At 42.7% G+C, this 14,075-nt stretch overlaps 1 protein-coding gene across 13 annotated transcripts in view; it reads right to left on the reverse strand.

Moving 5' to 3' along the window:
* The window catches only part of TMCC1 (transmembrane and coiled-coil domain family 1), a 119,869-nt gene that overhangs the window by 29,443 nt on the left and 76,351 nt on the right, over positions 1-14,075 (reverse strand). The window contains exon 1 of one of the 13 annotated variants that reach the window (XM_080387598.1): positions 8,721-13,206. The exons of 11 other annotated variants lie outside the window; for them this stretch is intronic. In XM_080387598.1, coding sequence (XP_080243724.1) covers positions 8,721-8,750 — 30 coding nt within the window. In that variant the 5' untranslated portion in view covers positions 8,751-13,206. Of the gene's footprint in view, positions 1-1,315; positions 6,007-8,720; positions 13,207-14,075 lie in introns of those variants that run through there. One more of the 13 variants, XM_080387597.1, reaches the window with a different exon arrangement.

Raw genomic sequence — 14,075 nt, forward strand, 5'->3', positions numbered from 1 at the left:
CAGCCATTTACATACAGATGATACAGCCTCAGCCCTCCCCTCCAAGGGAAGGGGTATTACACAGCTGCACAGATGTAACAGAGTCGATGTAACTGCAGGCAGAAAGGTGGACACTGGAGGAAGCACAGTCCAGGGGAAACGCTACACATGACTGCCCCATGCGCAGTGAGCTCCCGACAATTCCCTAGTCATCACCAGCAGGCAGGGCCAGAAGGAGATGAGCAAGGGGATGTGAGTATGTATGTATATATGCATAATAATGAAGGAAGCGAAGCATGCACACTAAGTGCAGATAGGAGAAGGAAAGGGAAAAGCAAAGGAACAATTGCTTATTAAAACTTTAAGACAGAAGGACTTGCCTGGCAGCCAGCACATTTTAAACAAGTATTACCTCCAGCAGCTTATGCATAGATGTGTATGTTATCTTTTCATTTTCTTAACTCTTGATACTCACAGGAGTGATAGCTTTTGAAGTTAAATTGATTTCATCATCATGTGCCTTTTGTGCCTGACTAAATCTGTGGTTGCACATTACAAACACTTTCTCATACCCAAGCTAAACATAGTACCAGTATTTATCAGAACACATGTGAACTGTACAGTGCATATATTAGTTTTATTCACTTGCAATTATAATGTAGTGAAATTATTGAAAACTGTCATCGTTTTCAAATTAACAATCTATATTGTAAAGTGTGGGTTTTCTGTTGGTTCAACTAAAGATGTATCAGCAACTAAGCACAGAGCACCGGGACTAAAGACAAGGCTCATCAAAACCAGCAAACACTGCCAGAGTTCAACTGCGACTGCGCACCTGGCATCAGCCAACTCATTTTCAGGACTTCAGAAAGAAAACATTCTTCCTAAAGTCCAAAGAATTTGTAATTCTCCTGACCTGCTTGAAATTTAACAGGCTCAGCTTTCTTCTAACTAAACAAGGAAATCCTCCCTAGATAAATCCAGAATTATGGTATTTTTACACAAGGAGTACAAACACCTACTTTACGGCATATTTAAAGATCACTTCAGCTCCAAAGGACTCTGTTTAAACAGAGAGCAGGGAGGAAGATGCTCAAACAGTTTAACTCCTTAACCACAACACAGGCTCCCTAGAAACATGGCTATCATTGGGAACTACCCTGCACCTCTTACTAACACTGCAGACCTTACTTTTGGTATGGCACCATCAACAAAAAGTGTCATCCTCCCTTTTTCATGAGCTTATTCCTGAAAAACTGTTCACTTTTGTGGCTTTTTCTAAGTCAAGGTAAATGGGATCCTTAACAGTGGAAGTTGCAATAGGCACGTGGCTCACCTCAGTTTGGGAAGTGCTGCATGACACAATGATGAACATTGAAGCTTTTCTGTCTTACAGCCTCCACAAGGGCTACCATCGACAGGGGTTCCATCACTGCTTATCTGCAGGTCCTAGTTTTCCAAGTACAGTTCTCCTTGTACTTGGAGCAAAGGGATCTTAGCCACACTGAAAACATCAGCTTGATAAAATACAGAAGAGGAAAGAAAAACAGGAAAGAGAAAGGAACCTCATTTGTTGTGCTCAACAAAACTTCTGGTCCCCCAAACAGATGCTCTCTATCAGGAAAGGAAACGTTTCTCCCTAACTTTTTAAAAAGCTGCTAGTACTGCTTTCAGGGCAAGAAGGATCCCCCTTAAAACCCACTGACTTTAAAGTCTTATTTGTCTGAAAAAAAGATCTTTAGTATAAAATGACACAACACACTGACAGTTCGTTGTGAAGGTTTAAAATGGGCTATATTACCTGCTCTTTCTCTTCACAGCTGGTAAAGCACTACGCCTTCGGTAAAGATCTCAGCAGGCCAACTACTGATCCGGTAAGCCGTTTCAGCCCAGGTTTTGTGCCCATTTTGCTGCTGCTGACAACCATATAAGCACTTCAAGCTGAACAAGGATGTTTCTCTCTCTGTAGGAGGTATTGATGACTTCCACTGTCTCAGTGCAGATGAAGAACCATGAAATCAGACTTTGGCCAGTAGTAGGAGGAACTAACGGAGTTTCAGAATAGTTTTATTTAAATCCTTAGTTGAAATTTAAATCCTTAGTTGAATCTTTGCATTTGTTTCTGCAATATGTGATATTAAATATTTAAGAGCTCTCAAAGAACAGGATGTTCACTTTCAAGTTTTGCCCAGATACAGAAGCTGTGGTTATAGTTAACTCTGAACTGATACATTTGCTAAATTTCCACAGAACTCCTAGAAAGGGCAACACTTAGTAATGAGATTTACATCCTCTACATTTACTGATGCATACTAACAGGATGTAAGAATATCTACACGTTTAATTGATTTACAGTATTTTGCGTAAGTAAACAGGTGGAAAAGTTAAAGAACTTGCTACCATAGAGCCTTAAAATGAACACGGACTACTGAAAAGTCAAAGCCACAGGATTTGCTTTTATCGACTAGAACTTTGTAAAGCCAGGCAAGAGTTAATAATCAAACACCACTCCTGGATCAATAGTCTCAGTGATATGAGGCATCTTGCATAAGGCTTTCTGGTTAATTATGTGGTGATCAGCAAGTTTCTGCCCAGCTGCAAGACCTAATCACAGACATCTGGGCTTGATTCATACTTACCCCCAAAACTGAAAACCAGCAGTCTGTTCCCATGCTTACTGCCCATGGGCAAGGGCCAAAGCCACCTTGATGTTTTTGCTGGCATACACAAATTACAAAGCTGTGTGTGATTATAAAAGCTGCAATAACCTAATAGTATAAGGTACCATTTGGACCAGAAGCACTTCAAGCTAATGCATTATTAACATTTACCTTCTAATTTAAGCTCCCAGGCTTCAAAGTCACTGCATAGACCTGGAGTTCCCCTCCTCTGTACACACCCACTGGGACAAAGTTAGTTTTGACTATATTTATCTTTTTTAGGTTTCACTTGAAGGATGCTCTGTATAGGACTTGCTTTCCCTGTAACTGTTTGCAGTTTCTTGCCCCAGTTTCAATCACTGTAAGAAAAACAGCCTTTTCTTTCCCCACACACAGTTCCAAAAGCATTCAAAATGTTTCTGCTAGCACTTAATAATGAGAGAGAAAGAGAGAAAGGTTAGTCCACAAATACTGCGTTCTGTAGCCCTGCTGTCAGGTGTGGCTGCATTGATGCCGCTTTTTATAACCAGTTTAGCACACACCACCACAACTCTGAATGTTGAGGAGGAGACCACAGCAGGCTGTGATGGTGCAGCTCGGAACCGAAATACTACCAAGAGACAATCTGTAGCTGGAGTTGTTACTAGCCGGCAGATGGCTCCAAGGAGTAGGCTGGAGAGTAAACCTGATACGAACAGGCACATCATTCTTTGGGAGGTGTTCGGCATCAAGGACACTTTCCAAGGGCATTCTCCTGATTACTGCTGCATCAAATCAACTTTCCCACAGTAACGATGAGAGAAATCTGATTGCTGCCTGCCAAACTGCTCCTAGACCACATCAGCATACATGGTTAAAATGATGTCTGTTTAGAAAAGGACTTCTCAATTTTTATTCACCTAGTGTGGATAGACTTTAAAATTTTGCTGAGCTTGTCTATTCCAGCTATTCATGTGATGATCCAAAACCTCACTTTACACTAATTTGTTAGCAACTGTTCAAGCTCCACTTCCAAATGTAGAACAGAACTTTGAAGACTTCCATCCAAATGCCATGCAAAACTGCACTAAATCCCATTAAAGGAATGGAGAAAAAAATGGTTTTTCTCAAATGGCACCAAATGTAAAATTTGAGCATTCAGAGTCCAGTTTCAATCTTAAACACAGTTGAGATGGAATGTACCTGATTAGTAAGTGGGTGACAGTCTTTAAACAGTTTTAGTCATCTTTTTTTGGTAATAAGAATTGGTTAACCTGTTAGAAATATGCATATAAAAAACTATCTTCCTTCTTCCTGACATGGTAGAATACGAAATAAAGACTTTTAGCATACTATGCAACATTGCGCTCTGGTTTAGCAGAAACCACAATCAAGGCAAAATGCCCAGTCTGCGCAAAGGATTAAGTTTACCAATAAAGCTGCAACCTAAAAACTGCATAGTGATGAAATGGAAAATTTCCAAGTAGGCTTGGTGTTTCATTTCTCAATACCGCTGGCACAAACATCATTGCAGTGTCCAACATAAGTCTAACTGATACAGAATACACCTCCCCCCCAAAAAAACAACTTTTGTTTTAGTCTTAACACTTGTTTTCCCAGTAACAATTTGGAAAGGCAAAGAGCTGTGGTTGAAATCGCACCTGCCTTGGTGGTTTAGTTTTTATGATTCAGTGACTGAATTTCCTTAAAGGTGTCAACAAAGAGCCCATACGGACATACTGAGTAGCTGTGTGTTAATCACAGTATTTGAAGATACGAGTTGTCTTGGCCAATGCAATTGTGAGGCAGGATGCATTTGCCTGAACCTAAAGTCTGTAGATCCAAATTGCAGGTTTTGTCCTGACCTTACAATGAGCTTTAAGTGTGCAATACACACATGACATGATGGGTTACTACAGCTTAGCTGATGCAGGCTAATTTGTTAACTCAGTAATGTATCTGAGGTCCTACATTCATTAAAATGGCTTGGATATATTGAATTTGATAGCTCTCCTCTCAGGTCAAAAGTGAAAAATAATCTCAGAACACGCTTCTTGATTTCTAAAGGAGCTTCATGTCCACAGTCATTTGCAGCTGTACTTCCTATGGAAAGCAGTATGTTTTTCTTTTCTGTTTGCTTCTGAATACTCTTCAGCCATGAAAAGTAAACAAAAGTAACAGTATAACTGAAAATTTGAAGCTATATTTGGAACTTGCACAACTTCTACAAAAATCCTGAAACCAGAAAAGCTGATGAAACTCACTGATAGCAGCGCATAAAATTCAGCAAGCTCACCTATCAGATTTGCATATGATCTATGAAGTAAACCTTAAGTTACATAGTTAGAACTAATAATGTCACAACAGACTGAGTGTGGAGGAAAGCAGATTCCCCATGAGCCATAAATAAGATGTGAATACATTCTAGATAAGGCTCCTTTATTCCAGAATACAAGGCGAGACATGAATGCAAACTATGAAGAGGGCCACTGATTACATGGATAAATTCAGACAAAAGAAAAGGTTGTTGTTCTCACAGGTTTCAGAGCACATATTGAACAAAATAAAGATTCCGTTTCTGTGCGCGCTCTGGGTCCACAATGTGCAAGGGGCTGCCGAAGTCTGTGGCTGGCACACAACAAGCCCTATTTATTCCTTTCTTTAAAGGACAAAATAATAATTGGAACGACTTCACTGACCGATTAATCCAGAAGTCACAAGCTCTGATAATCTCTGCTCATGGTGGTCCTATCCAGAAGCTTATGAAATTACATCATACCATACCATGTATCTAGGCAGAGCACCACATAATGACCAAATGCTCTCAAAATGTGTTCAAGCTCAACTCACTGACAAAAGTCAGGAAATTCTGTCCCTTCCCACAAACTATAGAGGCAGCTGGCTATCACAGAAATGAGCATTCTTGTTTGAATATTTTCAGGTTATACTTGTCTTCTACATCAATCTTCCGAAAATTAGCATCCTCTTCCTTTCCATATAAATACTGGTCTACATGTTTTAGCGTACATGACCTTGAATCCAAACATGCATTACTGATGGCAAAGAAATGGCTAAATCAATGTTATCTTTGGAATAGAGTTCTTGATAAATCAGGAAGCTTTTGCATTTAACTTATTTGGTTAAAAATCGTTTAATACTACAGACTGCTCAGAAAGACACCACTGCCTTTAACCTTTTTTTCATTGGTTTGTCTCCCAAATCACATCCGTTGCCAGTAATGACTTTCGGTGCTGCTTTATGCATTCAGACACCTTATGAATGTGTTGTTTCTACATCTGTTCTTTTAGACAATGCTCTTCTTCCAGAAGCTCTCTTACCTAGCGTCTCTTACCTTGACAGCACCTCTACCTTCAGCCTTACAGCCAAAAAGCATGGGAAATATCCCCTTGAACCTACCGTATCACGTCCTCATCAAGAGGCTTCATCCTCAGCTCTGTTTTGCTTCCTCCAAAAGCTTGCTCTGCATGCCGCTTCTCCTCTGAAATCCTGCACTACTTCTGTCAATCTGCTAAACCCCAGTTCTGAATATGAGAGCCCATCCTCAGCCTGACACCAGCCTCTGGGAAGCAGAGCCGCCACAAACACCCCAAGTGCTTCTGCTGCCCCACCCTGACCCCAGCCCCACCGGCCCAAGCCCTTCTCTGAAAGGCATCCTCTTCTGCTTCCCGACGCTCCAAGCCATATGCTCTGGACACTCCACTTCATATCAATTTCAGTTCTTTTCTCCCAAATGTCCATGCGCACTGCGAAGGTGTGCTTATTAGGGCCTTTCTGTCTCTGGAACTTCCCTTTTCCCTGCTGCCCTCCCACTGCTGTGGTGCTTTGGTTTTAAGATGTCAATTTTCATTTGGTTTATGACCATCTCTTAAGGTGTTTCACAGTACAAGGAAATCTGACTAGCAAGTTGTTCAGGATATGACCCTAGTTCTGTAAAGAAAATGAACTGCTGTCTGCCCTGGCTATTTTAATAGCTATCTTCTTTGGGTTAGTTATAACAATGAAGCTTCCAATTGATAATATCCTGCTAATTTAATAGCTGGGTTAATGTGAGGAAGCTGCAGCATCCTGAATAGCAATGACAAATCATCCTGAACAATAAGTCACTGTCCTGCATTGATACTTCTTGGTGGCCTTGGTGAAAGTAGAATGTCAAAGCAACGTCAAAAAAAAAAAAAAAAAAAAAAAAAAGAGTGAGAGAAAAACACCCCCCTCAAAACCCAGAAAAACCCAAACACCCACTATTCCGTTTTACAAAAAAAGAAACCCTCACAACTCAAATCTGTTTTCAACAACAAATACGTAATTCTTCCTTGCAAATGACCTACGAAAAAGTTTTTGAAATATCTAGCAGTGCTCTATTTTTTCCATTGAGAGCTGATATGAGAACACACATAAAATGTCCCTTCCGCTACAAAAACTCTCCCCTTTAACCCACATTTCCTTACACTGTAGAAATATGAATAGCAGAGATCTGATCTTTCCTGGCTTTGTTGGAGAGGCATTGAATACCCAGATACTTGTAGCTAAACTGATGACACCAGAAAGCTGAAGTTTTAAAACCTGAAGTGTTAGTCATTGAACTGGAATATGTACCACAAAAAAAGCTGAAAGCAGATTGTCGTAAAAATATGTTCTCCTTTGAAACAGATCAGTCGTCACGTATCTTTTGTACCAGTTCTCCAGGCATCTTAGCCTGGCTTTGATAACGTCTCATAAAAATACAAAATCCCTTCCTTGTAAGTTGCAGAAAAAGTGAAACCCACACAAGCCAAGATTTGCTCTCTGCTCTCAGCCCACCTTTAAAGTCTGCCAGTGGCTCTGCACGGCTGGTCTGGCTGCTTAGCAGAGCTCCACAAAAGAAAAAGGCTCCACAAACAGAATGAAAATAGTTTGAATGCTTTTAGTATTTTCACTTTTCTTTGCCCCAACAATGCCGCTCTGTCTGCTGGGCATGAGCGCACGCAGGCGGAACACAGCATCTCATTCTCCCACCCCCATCCCCATGGCACGGCCCATGGCTGGAGCCCCCAGCCCTGCCTAGCCCCCCGCTCACACTGCGAGTGGGGCGGGAAGGTCGTGGGGCATGGCACCCCAGTGCTGACGGGGACGCAAGAACCAGCGCTAATGCCACCAGCAACCCCAGTGCCGATGACAGTTCCTCCAGCTGGCGGGAAGGGAACTGCTGTGGGCTTCGCCACTGCTTTCCTAGCGAAGCACCCAACCCTCCCGTCACCCTGAGCATTTCTAGCAAGGCTAGGACAGGCAGGCAGACCTCCAGAAAAGCACAGTCCCTCTTGAACAACAGGGAGCTCCCTCAGGCTGCCTTACCGTCCTGATGAAACACAACTGTTAAATGCTGGAGAGACTCTAAACGGTATAAAAAGTTGATCTCAGCCACATTTCCTCCACTGTTCACGTTCCTTGTCATTCACTAAACCTGCACATGGCATCTGCTGACAAATCCTCCACATTCTGTGCTGTTTGGGAGAAATTCCAGAATGCTCCATGGAGGCCGATCGCCAGACAGCCTGGCTGCACAGCTCCCTGGAAGAAATCACTTGCCGTAACTGGAGAAGCCTTAATCATAAGTACAAAAGACACGGGCTTCTGGTATTAGAAATCATTCCTATTAGAAACCTTTCCTAATCATTAAACCATTCCAATTGCAGATTCTTTGCATTCCTGGCAAATCTCCCAACACAAAATCTTTACCCTCACAGCAAGATCAGACCAAACGCTTAAAAGACAAACAGCACCTCAGCAGAGCAAGCAGTTTTCCATATTTTACTAATGAGCCCAAGCTGGGCCACAAACATTGCTCACTGCAGAGCAACAGCAGAGAAAAGCAATCGAACTCAAGTCCTGCGAGGGGATGGACAGAAGACACTTCATTTCACCCCTCTGGCGTCACAATACACAGCAGCTCACAGACCGATTTTTAAAAAGCAAACTCCAGCAGCAGCTAGCAAGAGTGCTGAGCCTGGGCATTCACTGGTGACTCGGGTCTCTGCCAAGCAAACCAGCTGCATTCGCAACCCTTAAACCCTGACATCCGAGAAAGGAGAAAGCCACAAAACGTACGGTTTCGGAGGCAGGCAGCGAGCCCTCCATGCTGGGTGCGCAGCAAGGGAAGCATGCAGTCTAACCCCAGCACCCCTCCGCCGGCCGAACATGCTGTACTGCAGAGTTACGTTAGCAGGGACCAGCTCCAGCCCTACCAGGCTGAATTCTGCCCTGACAAAGCGGGACCTTGTAATATGAAGCAGTAGTACCCTGGGTGTCTTGGCAGAAACCCCGAACGCATGTTTGAAAAAGCAACTGTAGCTCTGGACAAGCAAGGCATGAATGCACTGCAGAGGAGCTACCGACTCTGCTAAAAATAATTCACTGCTGACCCCATCAGGAACACATCTGAGGTGAGAGTCGTCTTCTGGAGAATAACACCACCAAAAAGCAGAATACATCTGCTGGCAACAGTCTTGGAAGTTTATTTTAAACAGAAAAACCTACCAAGCAACCCCCAACACAGTCTTGAGCAGTAAAACACCTCATGTTTTCTTCCAGAAGGGTGACCGCTGGGTTGCATGCCACACTCTACACCTCCCTCTTCTAGTGCTCTGCACAAGGTGTAACCTCAGTCTCCTCCTCTGCAACCTGCCACAGGAGGTTGCTCAGACTCCTTGTAACAAGTTAAGGAGCTAACTGCAGAGGAACTCCAAACCTGCTCTGCTGAAGCTGTCACAGAAGCCTTGTGGCATTGCCCAGCGCCAGGTGAGCCAGAGGTAACACCCGTCACCCAGCCAGTGCCCCTGCACAGCTTTGGGGTGCCATACGGCAGTCGGCATGCCCTGAGAAAAGTGGAAGGACCCATCAACTGGAAAAGTGGCCCAAAGTCACAGTGCGTCTGGGCTGTCCCTTGCCGGCGGGACAGAGTGCAGGGCCATCACTCCGGGAGAAGAAGCTTTCCTCCTGCCCCTCTCCGCCAAGCGCAGATCCACAGGGCATGACAGGTAGAACAGATCCCAGCGAGATCTGGGGCGCGAATGAGCCTGCTGGGAAAAACGCATCAAGATGAGGCTTTTATTTTATGCCTTGAGCAAGCATACCCTATGTGTTTTGGGAAACCATTGGGTGGCGAGATGATTTATTCTTCTGGGGAAGGAGAAGTGAGAGAATTTCCTTCATAGCTTACTGCTCTGCAGTCAGACAACTGTGTTCGCCATCTATTCGTAACAGATCTATCCTTAAAAACAGAGTTATTTTTAGGAGACACCGATTTACTCACCAGGCATATTTTCACATGGATTATGGTCTGTTAATTGCTAATCAGCCTGGCTGTCTGTAGCATACTCGTTCAAGGAAAGCAGAGGTGGATACTTAAGTCTAAGAGACACCACACTGTGTATTTCTCTCACAGTTTTTCAGGTCACACACACAGATCGTCTACATTAGTATATTCTCTGGATCGGTAATAACTATCTACTTAGTAGCAGCTTCCCAAGTTTATGATGATCCTGTGTCAGGGGAAGTCTGCCCTGCCACAAGCTGTCCTGGGAGGGTGGCCTATCGGGATTCAGCCTCTAAAGCCAAGCTGACAAGCATTCCCACCCACTCGACTTCTGCCTTTGCTCAGCAGCCCTGCTCAACAGCAGCGTGAGCAAAGGCCATGGGTTTAAAGACAAAAAAACAAAAAAGGTGCAAGAACTGCAGGAACATTGAGAAAAACTGCCAACAACAAAAGATGGGCTTTAAACCAACAAGTCTCATACTCCTCCTTCCACTCCCCTCAACCTCAAAACACAAGCTTGGTGTTCCGACTTAACTTCCACCTCACTTGGGTTTACAGTTGTGAGAAATAAATGCACTTCAAGTTTAGCCAGCAAGCGTATCTTTCATTCTTATTGCAGTCCCTGCCAACTGATCAGTTTTTAAAGGGAACCTTGTCCCATCTTCTTGCACAGCAAATATATAGGTAGTTTCAGGACTGACATGCTCTAAACCCATACCGAGAGCATGAACTTTTGCAGAAGCCAACATAGCGGAGGATTGCTGATAATCCTACAACATGCTGGAATTATCATGTAATTCCTTTGTCTCACACTGGTTTAAGCTTTTATACTGCTCAATATTTGGAAAGCAAGATCTTCCTTGTGCCTGCCTCTATTTTTAGTTTTTTTGTAATTAAAATGTAAAAATTTCAGATGTCTCAGTCTGGCTTAACTTAAAACATGTTCTGAAAAAAAAATTAGTAACAGTTAAAGAAAGCTTTGGTTGAACTCAGGTTGGCACATTTCTAGGGTTTACTGTAATAACACATTGATGCCGATACATATTAATTCATTCTTAGTCCCAATTTACCATACAGGTTCTGCCTAGTATTTGCTACTGATGACTACTTAGATGGCTTGTAAGGTCCCGCCTGGGTCACAACAAGCCCACACAGCTAGAGTCACCTCTCAAACTGCTGGTAAGCAGCGTTCACAGCTGCACAGCTGACGCCGATCGCTGCCCACCAGCACAGTGCGCTTCCAACACCCTGCCGAGCGCACCGCTGCTCCATACGCATGCAAACGCTCCAGGCACATGCTCCTCTGAACAGTTTTGTGGCTGCATGGCACTGCCATGAACAGAACCCAAACAGACATACAAGCCTTGAACTGGCAGTAAAGTAAAATTTGTTGCTATGGGAATTAGCTCACAGAGAAATTCCATTACATTTAATCAATAGCTTAGAAACCAAATGGCAAGGGCAGCGTCTTCCTCAGCCAACGGACGCATATTCCCCTCCAGGCAGCATCTGTCTGTGCCCTCCCCAGTTCCATAACACCATCTCACTCACAGCTGCTTCTGGAGTCACTCGCAGACCCTTTAGTAAAATCACCCAAGATAACTAACAGTTACAGTAGAGTATTTTTCATTAACCCAGTTATTCAAACTAATGTCTGGCAGTTAAAAGAGGACAGCTGAAGTCACATAGCTCTTTCCACCAAAAGCACTATCTCTGTTTCCCAGCTGTGTAACTTTCAGCATCCATCTCACGAAAGGGAGCCATCCAACGAGTCCTGCCTTCTCATTGTACCAACTCTAATTGCTTAACAACTCTCTATTTAAAAGCCTGGCCTTAAAGTAGGCAATGAAACTTTTCTGAAAGTACTTAGTTTTTTTCTGCTTCCTGACTGCAGTTTTTCCACACATTTTTAATGAAAACTGTCACTGATTAGCTGAAGACAGCTCAGCTTTGCTGTAAGACAACAAGCATACACAGAAGATCACACACAAACCTCACCCAGGAGAAAGTCAAAAGTAGTGCATGAAAATACCCTCTCAGAAGCAACTCTGCTGAATAATTGCAGAAGAGTGTCTCATGTTGTTAAAAATAGAACTAATTTCTCCATTGGCAGATGGAGTTTCAGTCAAAATATTCACTGAGCCACTTAAATAATTAAGTGTTGCTTCTCCATGACATAACAAAGTATCTAATGCAAATTACTGCCTTGTCTATAGAACGTGATATACATACTCTGTCCATTTTTCACCAACGAAATTAATAGAAATAAGGTTTATAGTACTGTGCAGCAAGTCTCTAGCTGAAATACTACCATGGGCCACCAAGACATCAGCACCATTCTCTACACACAAGCTATTTAATCTTTCAGGTAATTGCCTCCTGGAACAGAGCAGTCATTTAATCTAGAAATCATGTTTACTCACGAGGAAGCAGAAAAAAACCTAGACTACTAATCCTTAACCTTAACTACTAATCCTAACCTGAAACACATGGCTAGACAGAGTGACAGACAGTAGCTGATGCACAGTGAGATTATTTTTTTAAAAAGTATACATATGGCTTTAAAAGAGCTGCATGCAAAATGCAATCATCATATTAACACAGACCCTGCATACTGCAGAAACCGCTTATATTTCACAGAACCTGGTCAAGCTTTTATCTTCACATCTCAGCCATTTCACCTCTATTTAGAGAAACTTCAGGAAACTTACCAAGATGTCGGAATGAAGAACTTCTTGACACCAATGTGATGTAGATAAGCAGACACTTCTTTATTGACAGCCGGGTGCATGAGTGAGTCCTCTCACGACCAACGCACACCAAGTTTCAAAATCATACACCTTATATAGAACTCGTTCATACATATTCATTAAATATTCATGCATAAACAGTATTTCCCAAAAATCATTAACATGCTCTCCTCCCACATCTGATTCTGTGCAGTAAAGGTTAGAAAGGTCTGGAAATGGGTCTGGGGTACTATTTGGGTAGGTGGTACATGAGTTGGTGGTCGCGATCTCCCCCTGCCAGAATTACCTTTTACTTAAGGTAACTGTTTCTTGGCAGGTAACTACGAGTTGCTTCACTCGACTCTCCCCAGTTCCCATTAATTCTACATTTTGACATTTTAGTACATTCTCCTAGGTTACATATAAACAATCATCTTGAATCTTAAGTCTGTTATCCAAGTTCTAAACATTCCTACTAGGTGATTTTGACCAATTCCTTCGGCCCTGGTACTGGGCTGTACAGAGGATTTCATAGCAGCTGTTGCTGTACAAGTTTCATTAAAGTATTTCTTATAACTCTATATTCCTATTAAAATAACTCTATAAAATCAAATGTGGTTGATTAATTCTAACTAATAACAAATCTGTAACAAAACTGCCTTCTTTCACATACTAACTGGAACATTCTACATGAAGTACTGAATGGTTATTTACTTTTATTGCAGGCCTCCTGGCAGAACAGCTACATACAGTTATTCACTTTTCATTTGAAGTATTTGCTCCTACTCCCCTGCTACCTCAGCAACCATTTTCAGTCTATGAGGGCACAAAGGGCTCTGCATCTTCCTTACAACCTGTATTATCATCAAAATCCTCCTCCTTAATGTCTTGGTCCGACAGGATTCCTGGCTTACAGCATTAAATCAACTGCAATTTTCAAAGAAAGTTTAAGTCCTGAAAGGAGAGCAAATATCTTAAAAGATGTGCCTGTGCTGAAGCTGTTCACTGTGAAGTTATGAAGGACGCATAGGAGGCACTTTAAACATAAAAAAACCCCCAAACAACCAAACAAAACCGCACACATTTTTTACCGCAAGGGTGATGAAAGGCTGCAGTAGGTTATCTGCACTCCATCCCCAGAGTCAGCCAAAACCCAGGCCATGGTCCTGCTTTAGCTGCCCTGGCCTTGGGCACAGGGGTCAGACCAGACACCTCCAGAAGTCTCTTCCAACTGCAGTAATTCTGTGATTCTCAAGGTTTTGGGATGCATTTTAAATCCTTCAGTATACATAATTTTGGATCTGCTGCCAAATGAATCCAGCCACTAGATCACCATTTATCAGGAATGAACCATACCAACCTCCCCAAATTGATGCATACAGAGTGTGGTCAACTGCGAAGGGAACAGCCTTATGCACC

This window comes from Falco punctatus (genome assembly GCF_963210335.1).
Source record: "Falco punctatus genome assembly, chromosome: 4".
Lineage (NCBI taxonomy): Eukaryota > Metazoa > Chordata > Aves > Falconiformes > Falconidae > Falco > Falco punctatus.